This window comes from Rissa tridactyla, chromosome Z (assembly GCF_028500815.1).
Source record: "Rissa tridactyla isolate bRisTri1 chromosome Z, bRisTri1.patW.cur.20221130, whole genome shotgun sequence".
In the NCBI taxonomy this organism is placed as follows: Eukaryota; Metazoa; Chordata; class Aves; order Charadriiformes; family Laridae; genus Rissa; species Rissa tridactyla.
The window spans coordinates 49011686-49033334 of record NC_071497.1 but is presented as its reverse complement, the minus strand read 5'-3'; the positions used below and the strand labels follow the sequence as shown (position 1 = coordinate 49033334).

The following is a 21649-nucleotide window of genomic DNA, read 5'->3' as shown; positions in this document are numbered from 1 at the left end:
TCCAACAGTGGTATTTCAGAATTTTGCAATTATACTTTTCCTTCAGAGTATCTGATTTGAAAATTCATCATCAACAGAACAGACTGTACTCAGAAATCCTCTATTTGTACAATTTCACATAGACACAAACCACATAATTTTCACCTACACAGTTTGAAAACCTCGCCCACAAGCAATCAACTGCTTTGCTCCAGAAGTCTAAAACAGCAACGAGAGGTAACTGATAATGCAGAACTTCTTCCGGAAATATATGTTTTTAAAATAACACACAGCAACTTGAACTTCATTGTTTTGTCTAGATAATTTTTGATTACAGAGAAAAAAACCATTTTCAACAGTAACTATGTTGACTTTCCTGGTTCATTTGTATTGTTTGGGCGTTTGCAATTATGATGATTTGGAAAATGGTATGAAGCAGTCGCGCATTTGTCAAATGCAAATGTTATAGTCAGTCCTTGTTCAAAAAATTTCTATAGTTTGATTTCTACAGTTCCTGTGGTAATCCACTGCAATCAGTGTACAATATCTACAGTTTTCTAATGTGCTTTCAGCTTAACATTAGTATCTGTCTTTGCCATCATCACTACAGGAGTATCTGACAACTAACATAACTATTATCACCACAGTACACAGGTCAACACTGAACCTGATATTCTCCCTTGTCCTGCAGAGACGTGGGTGATATTACACACGTGTGAGTCTGTCTGTTTATCTACCTAACACTCCAGAAGCTGTGCTTCTTCTTTGCTATTTGTATTGCTGCTGTGATAAAACTGAATATTGTTTTAAATTTTATGTGCTCTGGAAACTAAAAAGCCCAAGACTCCTATTAAGCATTCATATTCAAGTATGTAGGAGTTGATCCACAATGCACTAAAATTAATGCATGATAGAGTGATTGCAATGTTTTCCACAGACAATAAGAGGATACACTCTGTGGGATTACAAAAGCTATAAATTATAGCTTTGTTACTGCAGCAAATGAGAATGACATAAGAATTTACAAGTACATGTCCCAGACCAAATTTTTTTGCACTTATCTCTAGCAGAACTCTTTGACTTTGCCCTGATTCTCTCCTCCTTTCTGTCTCCTTCAGGTAACTGGGAAGCCACTGCCCAAACTTTTTTATCTGGGGAACTATGTTTTGCAGCTTATTCCCAAAACCTACATGCTCCCTCCCACTAGAGCTGGGCCAGCTGCTATCTTGGGTCATTAGGACACCCATATGGTATGTTACAGATGTTCCTAACTTTGAATAGAAATGGCAATGTTATCACTGTTGCTGCAGGGGTAATAGAAAAAAAAATAGGTCAAGCTGTCTACAAGAAAGGAAAAAAGTGATACTGATTCACAATAAAGTTTCCCACTTTATCCATAAAACAGAACCTTTTTTCCTTTCATACTTCAGATCATCTTATAAGATAAAAGTCTTTTTTGGATGAAAATCTTTTCTGTTTTATGTAATAAGAGTTCAACTTCTTCGATTTCTGGTTAGTAGTCCCTCCCTGTAGCTTACTGTTGATCTTATAAAGTCTTCACTGGCAATATACTAATATAATTGCCTCACAGGAGGCTTTATTTTCAGCTCCCCAGTGCGCTTTTCATGCTTCAGCAAACCTTTTATTCCCTGGTAGCTGCCAGGCTGGTTTGGACATGGCATTTTCTTGTTTGCACATAGTACAGCCAACACTAATGAAATAAAACAAGGAATGGCTTCTTAATCTCATCAGTCCTAATTTTTTTCTGTGATGAAATCTCCTAGATGCCACTGTACTTTCATTTCAATGTTGCTGTTACCTGTGTTTACTCCTCCAGTGAATATCCATGCTCCGGTTGTCATAGCAGCCTTAATGAGGCCTTTTCCAAAGACTTGCTTGAGTTTTGGCTGAAGTTCAAAATTCTGAAGGCCCCCGTGCACAGAGATGAGAAGTTTAGGGAGCTCAAGCTGCCACTCTTTGGTCATCAGATGCAGAAGAAGGTCAGGCTTTGTGTCAAAGGACACACGTACATACTGCAGAAATAAGGGCAGTGATAGAGAAAAAAAGATTGGTTATACTCACTGGTTCCTAATACGTATGATCTATGCCCAACAGATCACTGGAAAAAGGCAACCTTTATGACAAAAGCACTAATTGCTGTCTTGATGATTTTTCAAAAGTTAGGAAACTATGAATAATAGAATACTTGCCATTCATGGGCTAGACAATTTTCCTTTATTTAGGAAATTAAGTCAATATGCTTAGCAGTGCTTAAAAAATAAAAGCCTTTAATTAACGGGTGCAAAAACTAAAGCAAAAATTTAAGTGGTCTGCCAAAGATAACCTATGTAGTCAGAGTCACAACGGTGCATTCACTTTTACCTTATTTTCAAATTAACAAAACCAAACTCTCAAAAGATAGGAAATAACAGAAACAAACCCAGTTGTTCAAGCATAAGTAAGTTTAAACTGAGCAAGACTATTAAACAGGTACTTTTCAGATGAACAAATGCTAATTTATGACTTACGGACTGATTCTTACAGATTCATGAATTTGCCTAAGAAATTTGGCACAGGACCCCAAAAGAGCTTTGAAACACATTTACACATTTCCAATTCTTGGCTCTTCTGTGCTACATCTGCAGCATTTTGCCCCAAGGGAGATCATGCCCATCTGCGCTTTCTCAAAGATGAACTGTCTTCAAAGTTTCTACAGCACTACCATGTTGCACATATACCTGTCTCTTCATGACGAGCCTTTCTCTCTGGGGCTCTTTCTCCTGCTTTTTCTGCTGCTGATGTATGAAGAGTTTCACAAAACCCGTGACAGGGCAGATGACACATTTTTGAATTCTAGTTGCACAGCAGAAATGGGCCGTAAGAGGGTAAAATTCTTTCTATAGCTGGCAAAATGTGGAAGGAGTCTCCTAATTGAATAAAACAGCTTGTAGAAAGCCACTCATCTGTCAAAATTCTGATTGAACTGATGCATATGGAGTTACTTCAGTGGTCTTTCCCTTGATGGCCTGTCAGCACAGCCATCAGGTGTATAATACAGGCACCTTCACTTTCAGCCAGCGGAATGCCTAGTTCTAACTTATTTATTGTAAAATGCCAGGTAGTATAATATCCACATACATTATGTAACCACTTTGTCCCTTTTTAACATGTCTAATCAGTACTTGCCAAAAGATTGTTCTTTTTTTAGTAAATTGTATGACAGTGAAGTGGACTCCGTTCTAGTTGAATAAGAAATAACGACTTGAGTTTTTCCAGAAGAAATTCATAATGGACAGGTTTCTTTGTAAGAAGGGGTTGTTGCACGATGAACAGCCATCCTCAACATATCCCATCTGGAAGCAGAAGCCCGTTTGGGCAAATAGTCACAGGGAAGCAAGGGGGACACCGTCAAACGGAAAGCTGAGCAAGAACTTGAGAACGCACATTCACCACAGTGCATCAATAATGTTCTCTGCAGCTGCCAGGCAAATTCGTAACAGCTAATGGACAAAGAACATGCAATATTCATGCCTAGCAAGAGCACAATGTAACCTCGAGCTTACATATACATGAACTGCACCCTCAGTAGCTACCCATTCAATTTGCTGCGTGGGAGTTCGGAAAGTCTTGCATGGTACCTGATCCCACTGACCAGGTGGTGAAGCCAATCATTTTAACACACCAGGGGGGTTTTAAGGAGACTGATTCTTATTCCCTTTGTCTCTGCCCTTAGGGAGAGCTGAGGTTGCAAAGCGCGATGCCTTGTTAGACTGCAGGCTTTAATAGACAGACAAAACCCTTTCAGGGGGCCTACACGAAACCTCTGCTGGTCAAACTATGGAGATTATGTTTTGGAATCACTGGTACTGTACTCTGTTTTTTGGTGAAGGCAGAGTGGGAGTTTTAAGAACATGATTAAAGTGAATTTATATTAGTAATGACCATACAATTTTGCTGAAAACAGAGGGGACTGCATCATCCGGGGTGATATTAAGATGAAGGTACAAATGGCATCAGGTGTGCATTATCTAATGCAGCCAGTTACCATGTTTTTTGACTCACTAGCATTGTTTTATACCCCAGAATGGGTGACTTCACTGTCCCCACCTTCTTAAGCCTATGTGTTGATTGGAAAAAGCTCTTTCATTTTCTTATCCCCTAAGACCTCGGAATTTCAATAAATACAAATCTTTATAGTGAATCACAAAGTTAGAAGAAATATTTTCTTACATCTATTTGAAATGTAGACAACTTTTCTTATAAAAAGCTGCTTGTTCTTTACACTGCAGCAAAACCCCTCTATACTTATGATGAGTTCATTTTACTTTATAAAGAGGAAATTTAAGCAAAAATAAATCTGATTTAAAAAAAAATAATAAAATGATTAAATCATCATGGATAAGCTTCACTGTTTCAGAATTTTTTTGAAGGGCAATGGTGCCAAATATTGTGACTTTTCTTCTGTGCATAGACCTAAATTTTTATGACCGTCTGATTAATTTTTGCTTTTTCAGAGGGCATTTTCAGTTTGGTATGCTTGAGATTACTCTTTGGCCATTTAACTAGTAAGTACAAGAGAATTCCTTTGTCATCACTTTCAAAGTATGCATTAAATTATGAATAAACACATTTAAGGCCATTTTTGTCCATATTAAAAATTCATTTATTTCAAACTTGTAGCAGAACATTCGGCCTTTTCAGTTTTTATTTAGAATCTTAATAAGTGTTTCTGCCATTCCTGAATTCTTTTGCTATAGACTCTGGAGCCAGATCTAAAATTTACATGTAAACCTAAGCCAAAGCAGTCCTCTGTTACCCTGAAATTCCATGTCTGGTGTATCTGTCAGCTGTAGAAATGATCAGTTCTAGTGACAAATGATTTAAACCCTTCTTTATGGCAGTGGTGGATGGAGCAGATGCAAGAATTCAGTTGTTATGTGTCAGCAGAGCAATGCAAGATAGGAAGCAAAATTACAGTTTTGAACCACAAAACATACAGATTGACCTGACTGACATCAGCATAACACTGTGAAATGAAAATCACAAAGTTCAAGCCGTCAAGACCCCATGATCCCAAAACTAGCACAGACGTAGTGAGCAAGAGTGCCACTTGATGCCAATAGTTGTTTCACTGTTTTAAAGAGTGGTTTCCTAAAAAAACAACTGTGCCCATCATCAGTCAAACAGCCAGATTGCTTGCAAGTTGGACTCCAGTGTTCTAAGGTGAAAGACAATGTTCCTGAGTGGTAAAATTACTACTCTGTTACTCAAGCACAGCTGTTTCATTAAAGTACATGGTGAATGATTGCAGATGAGATTCTCAGTGAATAAAATAGAAAGATTCAGAATTTTGTTGTATTTCTTCAAAGAAAATCTCTTCAGAGAACATTTTTTGATCTGCAGTCTAACTTTGCTCCTTTGTTTCTCTTTGATGCATGCAGGTGCTGGATAGTTATTTCACCTACCTCAAATAAGATTTCATCACTGCAGACACTTCTTCAAGGTAAAGATTGATTCCCTCACTGTGTGATCTTCACAAAAAAATAGGCCTGATGTAATTCTCACCAAATTCAACAGAGAAACTGTCACTTAGGCTGAAATCAGACTGGTTCCTTATAAGTTAATATTCTTCTTAACACCTTAAGGCCTTATGCAGGTTCTACTAAATAGTCAGTGGAAGGACCCTCATTGATTTAAATGGGCTTTGGTAGATGCTTTTTTTCCTGTGTTAATTCCCCTTTTTCTCCACATAGGACACCATCTTTTAAATTCCGTAAATGTTCTTTAAGTATTATTTCCCGCCTAAGTATTAATTTCCTGCCTTTTTCATGGTTTACGCAAGTTACAGGATTATCTCTCTCTTTTTTTTCTCTCAAAAGCACTGATGGCTTTTAAGATCCTTTTTACACAGTTTTGATAAATCTCAGTATATTTTAAAAGCAGAAATATACCTTTTTACGTGGCTGATTACAAATACCCTTAATAAAGTATAATGTTTTGAGGACCTGCATATTAGAAATTGTGTTTAAGAAACTGTTTATGTACATTGGAATTCTACCGATGTTCTTTCATGTTTCCATGCACCATAAGAAAGGTTAAGCTTATAACATTGAAGGAAACTTTATTTCTTCTACAGCTGCAAACATATGTTAGCTTTTTATTGTGCATATTAAATGTATCATTGGAATGCATTCAATTAGGAGGAATGTGTTTAACTTACTAAAGCTTTCCAAACAGCCATCTTCTGCCTAACCTTGAAAAAATATGATCAAAGAAATTTCAGTTCTGTAAAGGGCAGTCCATTAAAAAATGTTTATATGGAATCCAGGCACACAAATTAATGAAAGAATGATAAGACTTTTTTTGTGTATGGAAAGGCAGATAGTAAATTAAAAAAATTGGTTAAGTTTGGTCACAAATTCAGGTAACAAATGCATCACAGCTAGATTGTCTTAACCATTCCATTAATGACCAGAATCTATTCTGAAATTGTTCAGAATGTTGCTCATAATTGGAGTGGCATCACTCACATTAGTTTGATAATTGCTCTCAGAGTTAAGACAATAAATTGCCAGCATATAGTTAGACAAACTCATCCATGTTATTTCTTAAACTGCTAAGAGCCAACTGATATAAGCAGTTCACATTTTATTAATTTTCCTATATTTTTTAAATCCACTGATTTATTGCAAAAGCTGCTAATAAGGTTTATGTATCTCCACATCCCTCTCAGATCTTTTTACAGTTGTCAAAATTGAAAATCTGCCATAAAACCAGTGTAAATATTAACAGCAAAACTGTTAAATGTGTGTCTTATACATTAATGGGATGAGCCACTTGTAAAGAAAATATAAGACTGATAGAGATCTAAAACCCACAGTGTTGTTGCAGGATCACCTCTGGCTACGTGAAGACTGAAAGAAAGATCTTTAGTAACTGATCTCTTTAACCAATGTTATCTAATCTTGGCTATGTGTTTCTATATAATCTGCTGCACTCTCGGCTATTCACATTATTGATTTAAGTAGCCTAGTGCAGCCCCACTTAAGATACTTTAACAACTCAATGGTATTAGCAAAATTCATGCTGTTTGAGAATTTTTGTTCTATGTGGCTGTGGAAATGAACTTAATGGCACAGTTAGTTCTATTGGCAATATGTAAATCTACATTGTTGTGTCTCTTTTGTTCTAAATCCATGTGTAATTTCAGTAAAATGTTCATTTTCATAGCTAAAAATCCCACTGTTAATTGTCTGGTGGCAACTGATAGTTGCATTACATCATTGCATTTGTAGCTTGCAAATATACATGCAAAGTATCATATATTTACTATCAAATGAGTATATATATTATTAAAATCTAATTCTGTTACTTTCAACAGAGGAAATAATTATCCGCCAGTCTTACACGCACTTATCTGTTCCAATAATTAACTACTAGTTTCCCAATTATAAGTCTGAGGTTACGGCTTCCATTAATAGATCCCATCTCATTCCCTGCAACCTGATTCAGAAAAATTTACCAATTTACCAGTTTTGCTGTTAGCACAGACCACGATAATACTATGCAGTTTCGTGGTTCCCTTGCTTAATAATTTTTATGTGTGGGCATCCATTTCACAAAATAAAGTGAGGAACCGGTGGTAAATTTTACGCCAAATTCTTCCCCTGAGGATTTCCTTGATGTTGGCCAGCTTGCTGAATCTTGTAGCTTTATAGGGTCATTCTACTAGGCACAATATTAACCTACCATGATTGTGAGCAAAAATCAGCATGTATGCTACAGGGATATTTGATATCCAGTAGCTAGAAAATAACTGAGTAGCATATTTTCAGAAAAGACTGTTTATTATGTTTTCTCCCTTTTATCTCTCTCCTCCTGCCCCTGTTGATGTTCCACCTTCTCTGCTTTTGGGTTTGAAAATACGTTGTCTGAACAAGAATGTTTCCAAGGATTATTATGTAGTTGTTCCTTTTTCCAAGCCTTATTTTTCAAGATAATTTAAATGCTCTTTTTTTTCCCCTTCTCTGCTGCAAAATTGTTATGTTGTTTTGACTGAGCAAATCCTTGGCTATCACAGAAAGCTTTTGATTTGGTAAGTTATATTTATTTGTTATGGGAAAGACCTTCTACCCAGTAAATACAGAGATAGGAGTTTCATTCTTTCTATTAATTAAAGTGCAACAGCTATTTAGGCAGCTCTTTGACTATAATCTACCCTAAAATAATGTTTGAGTTTGGGTTTGGAAATACGACCATAGGGACACCTTCATCCTGTATAGCATAACAAAGCTCTTTATTTTGTTTCCATTTAAAAAAATGCACAATTACTGGTCATGCAAACCTCCTTATCTGTGTTTTGCTCATATGAAAGTTGTTTTTCTCATTGGTGGTAACCAAGCAGGACACCCATTAAAGAGATATTTAGTGAATTGTTTAATTTGAAGCACTTTGCCCACTAGTGGGATGATTGGATTTCTGGAGCTTCTGGCTCTTGCTAGCATAGTACCTGAGCTCTTCAATGTCTCTAATCCATCTAGTACCACAACAGATCCGGAAGACCTGTTGGGAAGAATTCAGGCAAAGAAGATTGTACTGGGTTCCTGGGCAGGTTATTCTGCAGAGCACCCAGGGGTTCTGCTTCTGCCCTCGCTGCTGCTCAAAGCAGTGTCTGGGACACAATTGTGCTAGGTAGACTCTCATTTTTCATCCCAATGTCACAGGTTCTGCAGTTTAGATAGAGCCAGAGAGATTCTTCCTTTCATGTAATGCCACACAGAAGAAATACATGCATGGGTTAGTGTGGGTGCTGGAAACATCCCTCAAATTTAGTGGAGCAATACCTTCCGATTGATATACTTTGGTATTTCTCCATAGTATTGTATTGTGATTAAGTGACTTGCTCAAGAAAATCTGTGGCAGAATAGGGATTTCCCAGTTCCCAGCCTAGACGCTTACTGGGCCTCTTATTTCATTGAAAGATGAACCAGTAAGTCTAACTGGTCTCTCCTCCGATAGATGTTTGGAGGAATATTAAAAGAAATTCGGTATACTCCAAATTTTTCAGCCTTGCAGATGCACACAGCAATGGGAAACTTCAGTTGAATTCTAAAGTTATTCAGAAAAAGAGGGATGGCTAGCTATTGGAAGAAAATTGAGATAGCAGCACATTAGCATGTCTTCAGTCTTCATAAAGGTAGCACCTCCTATGCAGCACTCCAGCTTTTACAGTTAATTCTGTTCACCAATTCTTTGGCACATGATACATAAAAACATATGGTACGGTCTTACACTAAATAATACTTTAAAATGAAGTTAAGAAAGAATGCTATTTATTCTTTGTGAATGCCTTTTTTTGAGCTAGAAGCATTATTTATCTAAGAGAAAAACATGGTTACCATGGCTTTATTGGAGTGGCCCCCTCCTTGGAACTCAATGGTTCCAAAAGCGTCCGTCGGGCTGAGCTGCGTGTGCTTGCTGATGGACCACTTCTCCGACTGGATGTCATTGCGAGTAAGCCTGCTTTCATTTTTCTCATTCTGAATAACGGAGATGCTTGGAGTCAGTCCAACATGTTGACCTATTAGACGCCCACAGCAACACCTATGACATTAAACAAACAGAAAACTTGAGTCACGTGCATCTATAAAGTGAACAGGGAAAAAAACTATCTTAAATGGCCTACAAATCTTCAAAAAAAACCAAACCCTTTTTCAACTCTGCTGACCACTTTCCTGCTATCTAAGGCCTCTAGTTGTGGAAACAACATAGTACAGATATTACCTTTTTTCCCTATGATGTTGTTTCCTTTGGACTCCCCTATATTAGCAGGGCCTGTTGGTCTTAAACTAAAAGAGGGTAGATTTAGACTAGATATGAGGAAGAAATTTTTTACAATGAAGGTGGTGGAACACTGCAACAGGTTTCACAGAGAGGTGGTAAATGCCCCATCTCTGGAAACATTCAAGGTCAGGTTGGATGGGGCTCTGAGCAACCTGATCTAGTTGAAAAAGTCCCTACTCATTGCAGGGGGGTTGGACTAGATGACCTTTAAAGGTCCCTTCAAACCCAAATTATTCTACAATTCTATGATTCTGTGATATTTCAATAAAATCATGCTTTGTTCTAAGTATGTCTTCAGATGACAACAGGCCAAACAATCAGCTTCTGCATGGACTAGTATATATTTTAGTTCACTGTAATTATTTTCTTTTGACAGTATTGTGTGTCATGCATCCAATTTAGGTAAATATTCAAGGCACTGAATATTGAACTAAGAAGATAAGGAAATTGAAGATAGGTGCTCATCCACGTTTAATTTATCTTTTATTTGGATGAAATAAATTTTGAAATGTAAACAAGTAGTGCCCATAGGAATCCATCACTCCAGATGTAATTCGACCACGTTCTAATCAAATAAGTCTTTACAAACTATTTATATCCATATAAATATGTATGCACACACATATATAGACATTTTCTTGTAATTGACTTCCATTTTTCATACAAGTATCATGCAATTACCTATGGGGGTCTTTGGTGCTGGGTATGATATGAACACATTCTCTCTTGTAAAATGCTCTTTCTATCCATGATTTCTGTGCCTAAAAAGAGAAACGAAATGCCGTGAGCTCTGTTTCTTATTAAACACAACTTACAGTACAACTGAAGAGAAACTTCAAACATAAAAGAAAACTTCACTGACTTTGCAGATACACAGTGCAAATTTTGCACAGAGCAAACATTTTCCATTAGAACTATTGTTCTCTTCTAGAGCTGAGTACCCGACACAAGCTTTTACAATTGTTTTCATATTCATCAGCCAGATGACTTTGATGCTGTCATCTATATTCTCATAGCAAGAATCACTGGAGAAGGATTATTTCAAACTGTAAAGCTATCTGCATGGTAGAGAAATAAAACACCTAATCATTAAAAATAATTTTGAAAAAACCTATTTCCATTTTAGTGATACAACTAAGTCAGCAATAATAAAAAAAATCTCAGAACCTACAAAATAAACATCTCATGATAAAACTTATAACACCATGATACCAATGCAATCTTTTTATACAAGTACTGAGAGTGCTGTTTAACATGGAGCCAGAAAATACACTTTCATATGTGGACAACTTAATGAAAGAAAAGAAAAAAAAGAAAATCTGTTACTGAAATGAGACACAAAAAACTTTGATACATTAGGAGTCAGATGACCAGCTGATGTAACCTCTAAAAGTGACTGAGTTCAATGAAGATATGCCTGTTCGTAACACTCAAGATCTTCCCCCAGATATTTGCAGGGAAGCAAATAATTTTCCTCAGTGTAGTCTTAATTTTCAGATACACAAGAGATTTTTTTTTAAAGAAAGAGAGATGGGCAGGAAAGACAGAAAAATCAAAACAACAAACAAGAGACTTCCTGAGTTCTGAAATCTTTTTAATTATCTAGTAGTCCTCACTCCATATAATATGAATTCTGGGAAACTTTCTAAAAGATTCCCCCCAGACATAATTAAATTATTTAATTTAATAAGGAGATAAGTTCAAATTTTCCTTTAAAATTTCATTTCAAACAGATAAATTACATAAAATGTATGTAACCGAAAAATTACCTACTTAATTGTGCAGCATAAACAGAACTATAAACTTTGAACTATGACAAAGTTATCTGAGAATTAAGTAATGTGAAATGAGCTTTAGAATACTTAAAGGAAGTCTGAGCATCTTGCCTCTATAAAAAAAGAAAATATGAAATTGCCTTTATAACATCACCTAACTAACTAATGTTACCTTTTACCATGTAAGGTTAGATAGTAACCTACCTAACTATTACCTTTACTAACTAATATTACCTTACTAACTATCTAATGTTACGTTTTTGTCAACTCAATCTGCATCCTGTTTTTTTTATTTAAATCCAGAAACCAGATTTTGAAAATCATTGTGAACTGTGGAAATTTCTTGGAGTCATTGAATGTCACTAGTATAAAACTGTGAAGTACTATAATAAGAATTTCTAGCTATATTCATTACTTATCACTCTCAGTACATAAAAAGTTATTATTTTGCCTTTTTCACAGAAGATAATCCCTTACTGGATGTTGTAGTCACACACATTACGTAACAATATTTTATCTTTTCTCTAGTTGCATTTTTATTTGAAAAATCTGCTAGACTTCATATTTCGTAGAAAGGGCAGACACTCTAACATGACTTTTACAGTAGGAAAAAGAAAAGTCTATTAAAAACATTAAATGGAACTGTATTTGATTGTTCTTCCTTACTGTAGCAAACAGAAAATTAATATATTAACGAATGTGGAGCAAGGTTTGTTTCATATTAAAGCAGAGGACAGTTAAATAGAAAACCTGAAAAATCTGAAAAAGTTTTGCTTTATGTAGGAGAGATTACCTTGAAGTTCTAATTTATGACAACTTCTGAATGCTTACAAACCTATGATGCAGGCAATAATCATCATCATCATCATCACCACAACATTGTATATTATAGAGTTAAATCAGCTTAGAAGTCTAGTGGATCATTGAGTAATTTCCCTTTTCAGGGAAAGAAAGGCTTTTTATAAAGTAACTTTCTAGAACCGTCAAGGCATCCAGAGTGAACTTCATGAACTTCATTTGGTCCTCTTACTGCAGAACTTACTGCAGAAGCTAAACTATGTGGAAAATTAGGGTTTTTTTTTTTGTTGAGTGTTGTAGAAAAAGAAAGGAAGTTGCAATTATTATTCAGATATTTCAATGCTAACACTGAAACCACATACTTTACTGTACGGACCACACATTCTTGAAATTTCTCCCCTTCGAGCTCTGAGAGTACACAAGCTTTCTATATTGCCTTAAGAAGACACACACTAATAAGAAGCTGCAGATTTATGAATCCCCTTTGTTGTATATATAGATACAGTAAACTTTTGACAAAAAAGGAACATTTATAGAATAATTCCAGTTTTTACCCCCATGCTTGTTTGTTTTAACACTAAATACATGCCTGCAATATACTCTGTCTCCTCTGGAAAGCATGGAAAGCTTTTATAAACCAACTTTTCTTCCTGAGATCCAAAATCAGTCCCTACTGCAGAACTTACATAGCATATGATTATCATTCATGTTGCCAAAACTTACTAAAAATAACCTCTATTAAATTTCATAAATTTTTCATAATTTTCTGCAAACAATTTACCTTGGTGAACTTACTTACTACATAGACCTAACGTATCTTTTCTAAAGATGGCCACTAATTCAGTTTCTCTAAGCCTCAAGATACAATACAAAAAGGTACCATAACAGGTACCTCACTGAAAACTTTCTTTAGGTATACAAGCAGGCTTTCACAAACCAAGAAACTGACATTTAAAATTTGTTTCCGTACTATTTTTAATACTGTCTTTGCAAGTAGAGAAGAAACACAGCTATGTTAAATACAATAATAATTTGCATTTGAATTTTTATCATACTTCTTCAAATGTAATATTGCAAATAGTCTGATTTAAAAAGTCCTTCTTTCATATCAGGAAAAAAGACTTTCCAGCTTTTTGATCTCAAACAATATACTATCCTACCTGACAGAGTCATAATGCCAAAATACCCAATTTACTCATTTCATAATTCCTTGTCCTTCCAAATTAAAAAGGAAGCATTGGGTTTCATTGCTCCATGCCTGTTGTCTTTCTGTGACAGAGGTCATTTGCAAAGAAGTACAAGGTTCAGAGGTATAAGAAATTATGTTACTTGCCGTAGAGTCTTCATAACAAAATTAGAATAACTTGAGGAAATCAACACATTCATAACAAAACAGTCTGCATTAAACTCTTGTTTATAATGTGAATTAAAAAAGTAGTAAAAAGTTTAGAAAAGTACAGCAAACTATTTTTAAGAATAGCAGAACAAGAAGCTTGTCTTCTCTTTCTTTAATTTCATAAACACTCCTTCAGTATTAACTCATAAGACAATCTAAAGCCCACAGTGAATTCCTAAAGCACATGCCATACTTATACTTGAATTTAGTTTACTCAGAGCTTGGATCTCTAGGTTAAGTAAGTTTCTCTCTTTATTAACCTAGCTGCAAAATCCCACCAAAAGCATTTTTTTCTCCCTCTTCTTTACCTGAGCGTCAAACTTGGCGTTTAAGTCTGTCCCGGAGCAAACTCTGCTGCCCACGTTTCCCTGCTGCTGGTCATCGCTAACAGCACATTTTCGACTGCACCCAGAGCAAGGCACTCAGCCCGTCCGCAGCGCAGAGACGTGACAGAGAGTGAAGCCCTTGCACCCATGAGCTGCTTGGAATGCGCCGCTGTGGGATTAGCCTCGTTAAGGGTTTGGTGGACACCGATCTGCAGCCCCACACCAACGCTTGGTTTGAACATCTAATCTGACGCCAAAAGAAAAACAAATCCCCTGAAACCTTGGATTTAACTGGCACAAGCCTTGACGGGCTTTTTTTCCCCCTCTTCTTTCCTGAGCTTGTGAAAGCGTGATAAGGTGCTCTGAGTTCTTAAGTTCAACCCAGGAAAACAAATCCTTCAAAAGAAACAGTGTACTAAACTAGAAAGACCCTGAGCACACAAGAGAGATTGTTAATCTCTGAAGAATGAAACCAGTGTGTTTATTGGGTAACTGTGAGAAATCTATACACAGTCAAAATATATTGCAATTAATCAACAATGGCATTTGTCCAGAGAGGCTGGAGTTTGTCACTCTTTTTCACCATAGTTGCTGTACTGTATTCAGAAAGTCATAAATATAAACCTTTGTCTTTCCGAGACAAGCAACTGCATTGTTTTCAGCTTAATTAAAAGTTAATAACTTAAAACACAACTTAAATATTTACAAATTTGCAGACTACTTCTTTACTGTACCCTCTTGTTGTCAACACTAACAACCTTTTCATATGAACAACACTTAGATTTCTTCAGTACATGGCAATGATATGCATTCAATTATTTACTTCAATAATTTTCCAAATATAAAATAGTTTTAGTGTTGTCCGCCTCTGTGGAATAATTACTAAATTGGCCAAGACTACAAAAGTACAGCATTCTTCACACATTAAGGAAAGTCATAAAATCAAGAGGCTTCTGAGGTAGAATACAGCTGCAGCTGGCACACGAAGAATGCAGCATCTGTGATTCCCTGTACAAGGTTGTTTGCGAAACTACACGAGGGATGGAACGGAATGTGATTGTTCCGTGGCCTTCCCTTGTGACGAATAGCAGATATGGGAACGAGATGGTGCTACGGAACAGGTAAGAGGCCTACTCGCTACCCAAGCCAACATTTCGTCAAATGTTGATGAAATGCTGTCCTTTGTGCAAACTTTGCTCATTACAATGTACCAAAACACACCTCCATCATGGAGGCTACCCGCCCCCAAGGTGCCACCACTCCTCCTTGAGTACACCAATCGTAATAAAAGTATTAATGACTACAGTCACTCAAACTCCACTTTGAAGATAAAAAAATAGTGTAAAAACAGCCCAAGAGAGGGGGGATATCGGGGAAGACACCATCGTGAACAAGTCAGGAGAACTCCATCACTGACTCCCGGGACCAGCCGACGGGCTGAGCCTTTCTTCCCCCCCACAGGGACGCCTTTGGGTAAGACTTAGACTATACCGAGTGTTTCCTCAAGGAACTCAGAAATTTCTCTGGAGAATCTCTCTCCTACCTTTATAGCCAGGCTGTATTGTTCATAACTTTGCCGCGCGTTTTGTATAATTAACAATATCTTTATTTGCATGTGCTTTGCAGACAGCATATTTATCACCGACGATCCTAAGAACCTATATAGCTGTTGTTTAAATAAACTGCACTGTTTAAGTAGCTGGTCGTTTCGGTTTCTCACTGAACACAACCAAAGACTCAAGAGTGGCCGTGCTAGTTCATGAGCACGACTAGACTGAAGGTGCAGTCCACTATTAGTGTATCCAAATCGTAATAGTTCAATACATATTAAACGCGATTGGACTGATAGTGCTGAATTGGGCATCACTGAGAATTTAAACCTAGCGCACCTGGCCTCCCACCTCAGTGAGGAGTGTCAGAACGCAACGGGGTTTATCTTCTGCCAAAACTGCTTGGCCCTTTTTCACGCAACACCCTTCCCCGCCCCAAGTTTGGATGAATTCCTCTCTACTCCTACATATGCATACCTACCCTCCTTTCCTTTTCAATAAGGCTGCATCTAATGCATGGAAAACACTCTGTCCACCCTTGGCACTGTTGAATACACAAGCACTAAACTGTTCTGCACGTACGTTAGCTCTGGTGGTCCCAGGATGGGCAAGGCTAAGCATACACATCAACTTCTAAACTTCTTATACCATCACACATGTCAAGAAGGTTCTGCTAGGCTAGTTAATCCATGAGATTTGTTTTCTCTTTTGGTTCCCTGAGTTTTCTGTGTAAAATAAATACAACTATTTTGTATGTAATGTATATATGAATTGTGTATGCATATATATACACACTGTGTTCCAGCAAAGCTACAACCTGTGAGATTTCTCTACCACACAGTTCAGAGCAACAGAGACCATGTGCACAACTTCTGAGATCTCTTTAGCACAGGATCAGACCAAAGATGGTCTGTGGAGAACGGCAAAGGTGGAGAAAATTGCAGGGTCAAGAGAGCAGCTAGTAAACAGCGCAATACGGTAAAGAATATAACTGGGGAGTCAGCGAGAGGAGTGCCTGCATTTTAATACATGGAGATTTGGTTTGGTTGAGAGGGCAGAGAGAGAATGAGGGGAGGAAAGATTTCACATGATTGAGATAACTGAGTAAAAATCCAAATTTGACTTTGAAGTGAAACTCCAGTACTTGGACTTGACAGGATTCTGGAGATTGTTCCTGGATTCAGGTTTCAGCTTGCAAAGTAACCTGGGGCAGAAGCCGCATCTCTCGTCTTAAGAAACCAAGACAAGCAACAACAGTTATGCTCATTGGCATATGTCACCTGGTGGCACTGTGAAGGATGTGTCATACATCGGGACTTAGGTAGCATTGGCATATGCCACTGATGCTACAGAAAATTACAACTGTCTTTGCCACAGTTCATTCAAAGATGCGTTAATGTTATGACCCTGGCAATGAAACTACCAGTGCCATAGGTACTCCTGTATTTTGAGGTATAATATAGAAACAGTCAATAAGCAGAGAGAGTTGTTTTGTCATTATGGTGCAATTGCAAAATAGTGCTTTCAGAGACGTGGATGCTGCACATTTAATGCTACAAACATAAACACTATTTACATTTTGTATGCTTGCAGCCAGAAGGCCAACTGCATCCTGGGCTGCATCAAAAGAAGCATGGCCAGCAGGTCAAGGGAGGCAATGCTCCCTTCTACTTTTGCTCTCGTGAGACCTCACCCTGAGTATTGTGTCCAGTTTTGGAGTCCTCAGCACAAGAAGGACATCGACTTGTTGGAACAGGTCCAGAGGAGGGCCATGAGGATGATCAAAGGGCTGGAGCACCTCTCCTATGAGGACAGGCTGAGAGACTGGGGGTTGTTCAGCCTGGAGAAGAGAAGGCTCCGAGGAGACCTTATAGTGGCCTTCCAGTACCTGAAGGGGCACTTCAAGAAAGCTAGAGGCAGACATTTTACATGGGCATGCAGTGATAGGATGAGGGGTAATGGCTTCAAACTGGAAAAGGGTAGATTTAGATTAGATATCAGAAAGAAATTTTTTGCTGTGAGGGTGGCTGCCCAGGGAAGTTGTGGATGCCCCTTCCCTGGAAGGTATGGATGGATGGGGCTTTGAGAAACCTGGTCTAGTGGGACGTGTCCCTGCCTATGGCAGGGGGGTTGGAACTAGGTGATGTTTGGGTCCCTTCCAACTCTAACCATTCTATGATTCTATGATTTTCAACCCAGCTCACTGTTAATGAAACAAACTCTCAAACAGCAGTTAGCTGGTTAGTTCAGTACTGACGCCTCATAAAAGAGGAGAGCAAATATTAAAAATTAATCAAGAATAGAAATTTTTCAGGAAGATAAATTCCGGCAGATTTTAACATGTTACGTAGCTGAGATGCTTAACTGCTGACCTCCGAATTAACATTATTTTAAAAAGGGCACCAAGAGTGACAATTTTAGAAACCTGCAATTTCAGTGGCAGAGCAGAACTGGAGGCAGTTCTAACCGTCTGCTTCCCAACTTTGTTTATTTCCAACAAGTAACCAGGTTGTAAGACAGGTTTCATTTTGGCAAGAAAGGTGTTGTTAAAAGCCTTTCTCTGCCTTGCAGTGGGGCAGAGCAGCTGGACAGGCAATGGAGTTTTACGAAAGGAAATTACAGATAGGATTTCCAGGAGCATCTGTTGGTTGAACTGCATCACTGCTATTGCAAGCTGATGCGACTAGTGTTCCTTAATCAAATGGGCACTTTTACAAATCCTGCTGTCTCTGAGTAAAGACCCTGCATCTGAAAACTACTGTAGCTAGATTAGTACAAAGAATGGCGATGCTTAAATATAACCTTATCACTACGTGTGCTCAAGCCAAATTTCTACCCATCCTTTCAGCGTTGTCCAATTATAAGCCCTACAAGCATCTTTATGTCTTGCTTGAAGCATTAGGAATTGACATGTCTGGACATTAAGATGGGGATCATTAGACTGTCCCAAAATGTTTCATTTTCTAACAGACCTTTATTACTAGTAGCATCTTAGAGGTTGGCCATCAGGCCTTTACCCACTAGAGCTGTACTTCTGTACATTTTGTTCTTCTTCTAAATGATTTCCCAAACACTTTATAACGAGAATCATTCCAAGAACAATGTTGAATTGTTTTGAGAATCAATCTGTATTCAGTACAGAGTAGGAGGGCATAGAATGCAGTCATTTATTATTACAGTATGTTACAGAATTTATCTGTTAGCATTGTTTACCAGATGTAATTTTTACATTGTGTTTAGAAGAAATAGAGTAATTTAAAAATAACCAGGGACTTTTGACTCAATAGTTTATAATTTTAAGCATTGTATATGACATTTTTCTTTCTGCAAGATAACGGAAATGAAAATTATGTCTCTGTTAATGCTGCTATGCAAATTTGCATTTATCCTTTATATATGTTCAAAACATTATACAGACAAAGCATTTGAGACCAGTCGTTATTATCTGTGCTACTGATAAATTAACTGGAAAGATTAACTGACATTTCAAAAAGAATGAGGGAAAATGATTAGATCCAAAAATTGGTGTGGACATCAAGGCTCCTACCGACCCCCTCAAGATCAGTAGAAGTGCAAAGGGAAAATTTTAAATAACAGCTTATTAAAATGAAGGATATATTGTGAAGAACACTTTCAAAATTTCCCGTTTCCTTCTTGTGAATACTGACGTATGAGGGGAAGAATTAAGCCCATAGACTTCATTCACAATATTTCTTTAGAGAAATATTTTTGATTTCAGCAAATCTGCTATAAGGTTAAAGTTGTTTAAATAAGTAAATCTTTTCTGGCAAGCAAGCCCTTCTTAATCAGATAATGGGTGCATCTAGCCCACTATCTGTCTCTGCAAGTGCCACAAATAGGTGTTAGAGAAAAGAAGAAACACATCAAATATATATAATGCTTTTTCCTAATAGTTTCTCAGCTAGCAACTATTTTCTGCTCATAGACTTCCTGCGTTGTTGTGATTTCTGCGTGTCCTGTAACCCTCCATGGGCTTTCCTAGGCAAACTTGTGTGCTGATTTCATGCAAACTTTCAGCATCCTTAACAACCTTCTCCCCGCTGCAGGGGAAATCAGTTCCTTGTTTATTTTGAATGTGACTCGTCATATTTTCCCACGATGTTTATTACTGAGAGAGGCAGTCAATAGTCAATTCCCATTCATCTTCTTCAAGCCAGCATGAATGCCTATGTATTTTCAAGATACATTGTTAATTTCCACCCCCCTCCGCCCAGATTAACCACTTACTAAGTATTTCTTCACATAGAAACTCTTTGTTACCTTTTATCATCCTTGCTGCCCTTCTCCAAACCTTTTCCAGTAAATTTTATCCTTCCCCTGTGAGGAAACAGAACTCTGCACCAAAGGTAAATTATAGATGGCTATTGTGGCCAGCAGACATTCACTGTTTTGGTATCTATTCCTTTCATAATAATTCCTATTAAAAAATGATTTTACTTTCTCAACCACCACTGCTGAGCACTGTGGTAACGCTTTCACGGAAGTATCTAACATAACCCCAATATTTCACTCCAATGCAGTAAAGAATTTATAATATTAATAGTAAAAAACTGCTATCAAAATCAAGCTGTTTTAATCAAAACCTGACATAACAGCAATACACCTATATGAAGTTCTAATTTACGTCAAACGTAGCCTAGCAAATCATAATGAAAGGTGATATCACAGAAGTCTAGAGATGCACATACATAACTGAAAAGTAGAATATACCAGAAACTTTTTCTGCCATTCAGTGCTGGCAGACTATATATCTTTTAAACCAGTAAACTTGGTTTTGGCTTCTAAAAAATTGTAGCATTATTCCTAACTCCTTAAATTAAGAAAAGGAAATAGCCTTCACATTAAGACAGATCTCATTTCTCCCTAATAAAAAATTGTGAGGTTAAAATGCACACATGGGAGTTTTGCACTGAATTTAACTTTGGCCTGAACTAGTTGATTTCTAAATTGCTCATTCTACCCCACAAATGTATGACAGCTATAACGTTGTCTGCTATTTCAGTAGAGTGAGGTGGTTTTGCTAGACACTGTGTGGGTGCTGAGTTGATGAACCAATTAAAATTAAATTGTACGTAATTGTATGAAATGGCCTAAAGGAATGGGGATTCCAGATGTTCCTCAAGCCTAAACACTCATATGGACCAATTACATGCCACTGTTCACATTCCATCTGATCTTCCATCCCTGCAATTATTCACAAGTCCCTCTTGAGCCCCCTGCATAATGCAGCCCCACAGGCATTCTTTGCTAGGATGCCTTGTTGAGGTCCCGGTTCCACCGCCCTCTAGCCTTCCTCCAGACACCATTTTGGAGAAGTGGAACAAGAGAAGAGCTGGTTATAAGAGACGAAACAACATTGCTGATCAGCTCTTTTGTCTCCCTCCTCTTCTGCTGAGTCAAATTCATATTTTTCCCAGTTGCAGAAGAAGGGAGGCTTGCCTTAGATGAAGAAGGGAAAAATTCAGTTCATCCATTGAAACACCCATAAGGCAATACATCAGAGGATGCTTCTTTTGGGCAAGACAACATCCTTTTCCCTTTCTACACCCTTTCGTGCTTCTTCACCATCTCCTCCCTTTCTTCTCCTGGAGACTCCTTGCATTTAGGAGTCTCCTTCTATGTGCCACCCTGTTTGAAAACACCTTCATTCACCAAACCAAGGGCATGAAAGATGCTGCCTCCTCTGCATTGTCCTGCTGATAACTCCCCTCTTCCATTTTGCTTGGCACAGAATGAGGGACTAACAGTCAGGATCCTGGCAGGAGGAACAGCCACCCATCTCCCTGCACAAACACCATCACAAAATAGACACAGGACAAAAATGTCCAAGGAGAAGCATCTCTCACCCTGGTAGCACAGTCTGGTGTAGCTGTGGTGCTTCTTAGGTTTCCTGTTTCATAAGGGGGAATTCTTACCTCTGTTTTTTGTTGGCATTTTGGTACTATGTGATTTTGAATTATA

The 21649-nt window shown here is 37.6% G+C and overlaps 1 protein-coding gene across 1 annotated transcript in view; it reads right to left on the bottom strand.

Moving 5' to 3' along the window:
• Nucleotides 1–21649, bottom strand: part of TRPM3 (transient receptor potential cation channel subfamily M member 3) — a 415507-nt gene that overhangs the window by 129602 nt on the left and 264256 nt on the right. The window contains exons 2-4 of the mRNA XM_054184768.1: nucleotides 10504–10583; nucleotides 9378–9582; nucleotides 1799–2012 (exon numbers count right to left, since the gene is read on the bottom strand). Of these exons, the coding sequence (XP_054040743.1) occupies nucleotides 1799–2012; nucleotides 9378–9582; nucleotides 10504–10583 (499 nt within the window). The remainder of the gene's footprint in view (nucleotides 1–1798; nucleotides 2013–9377; nucleotides 9583–10503; nucleotides 10584–21649) is intronic.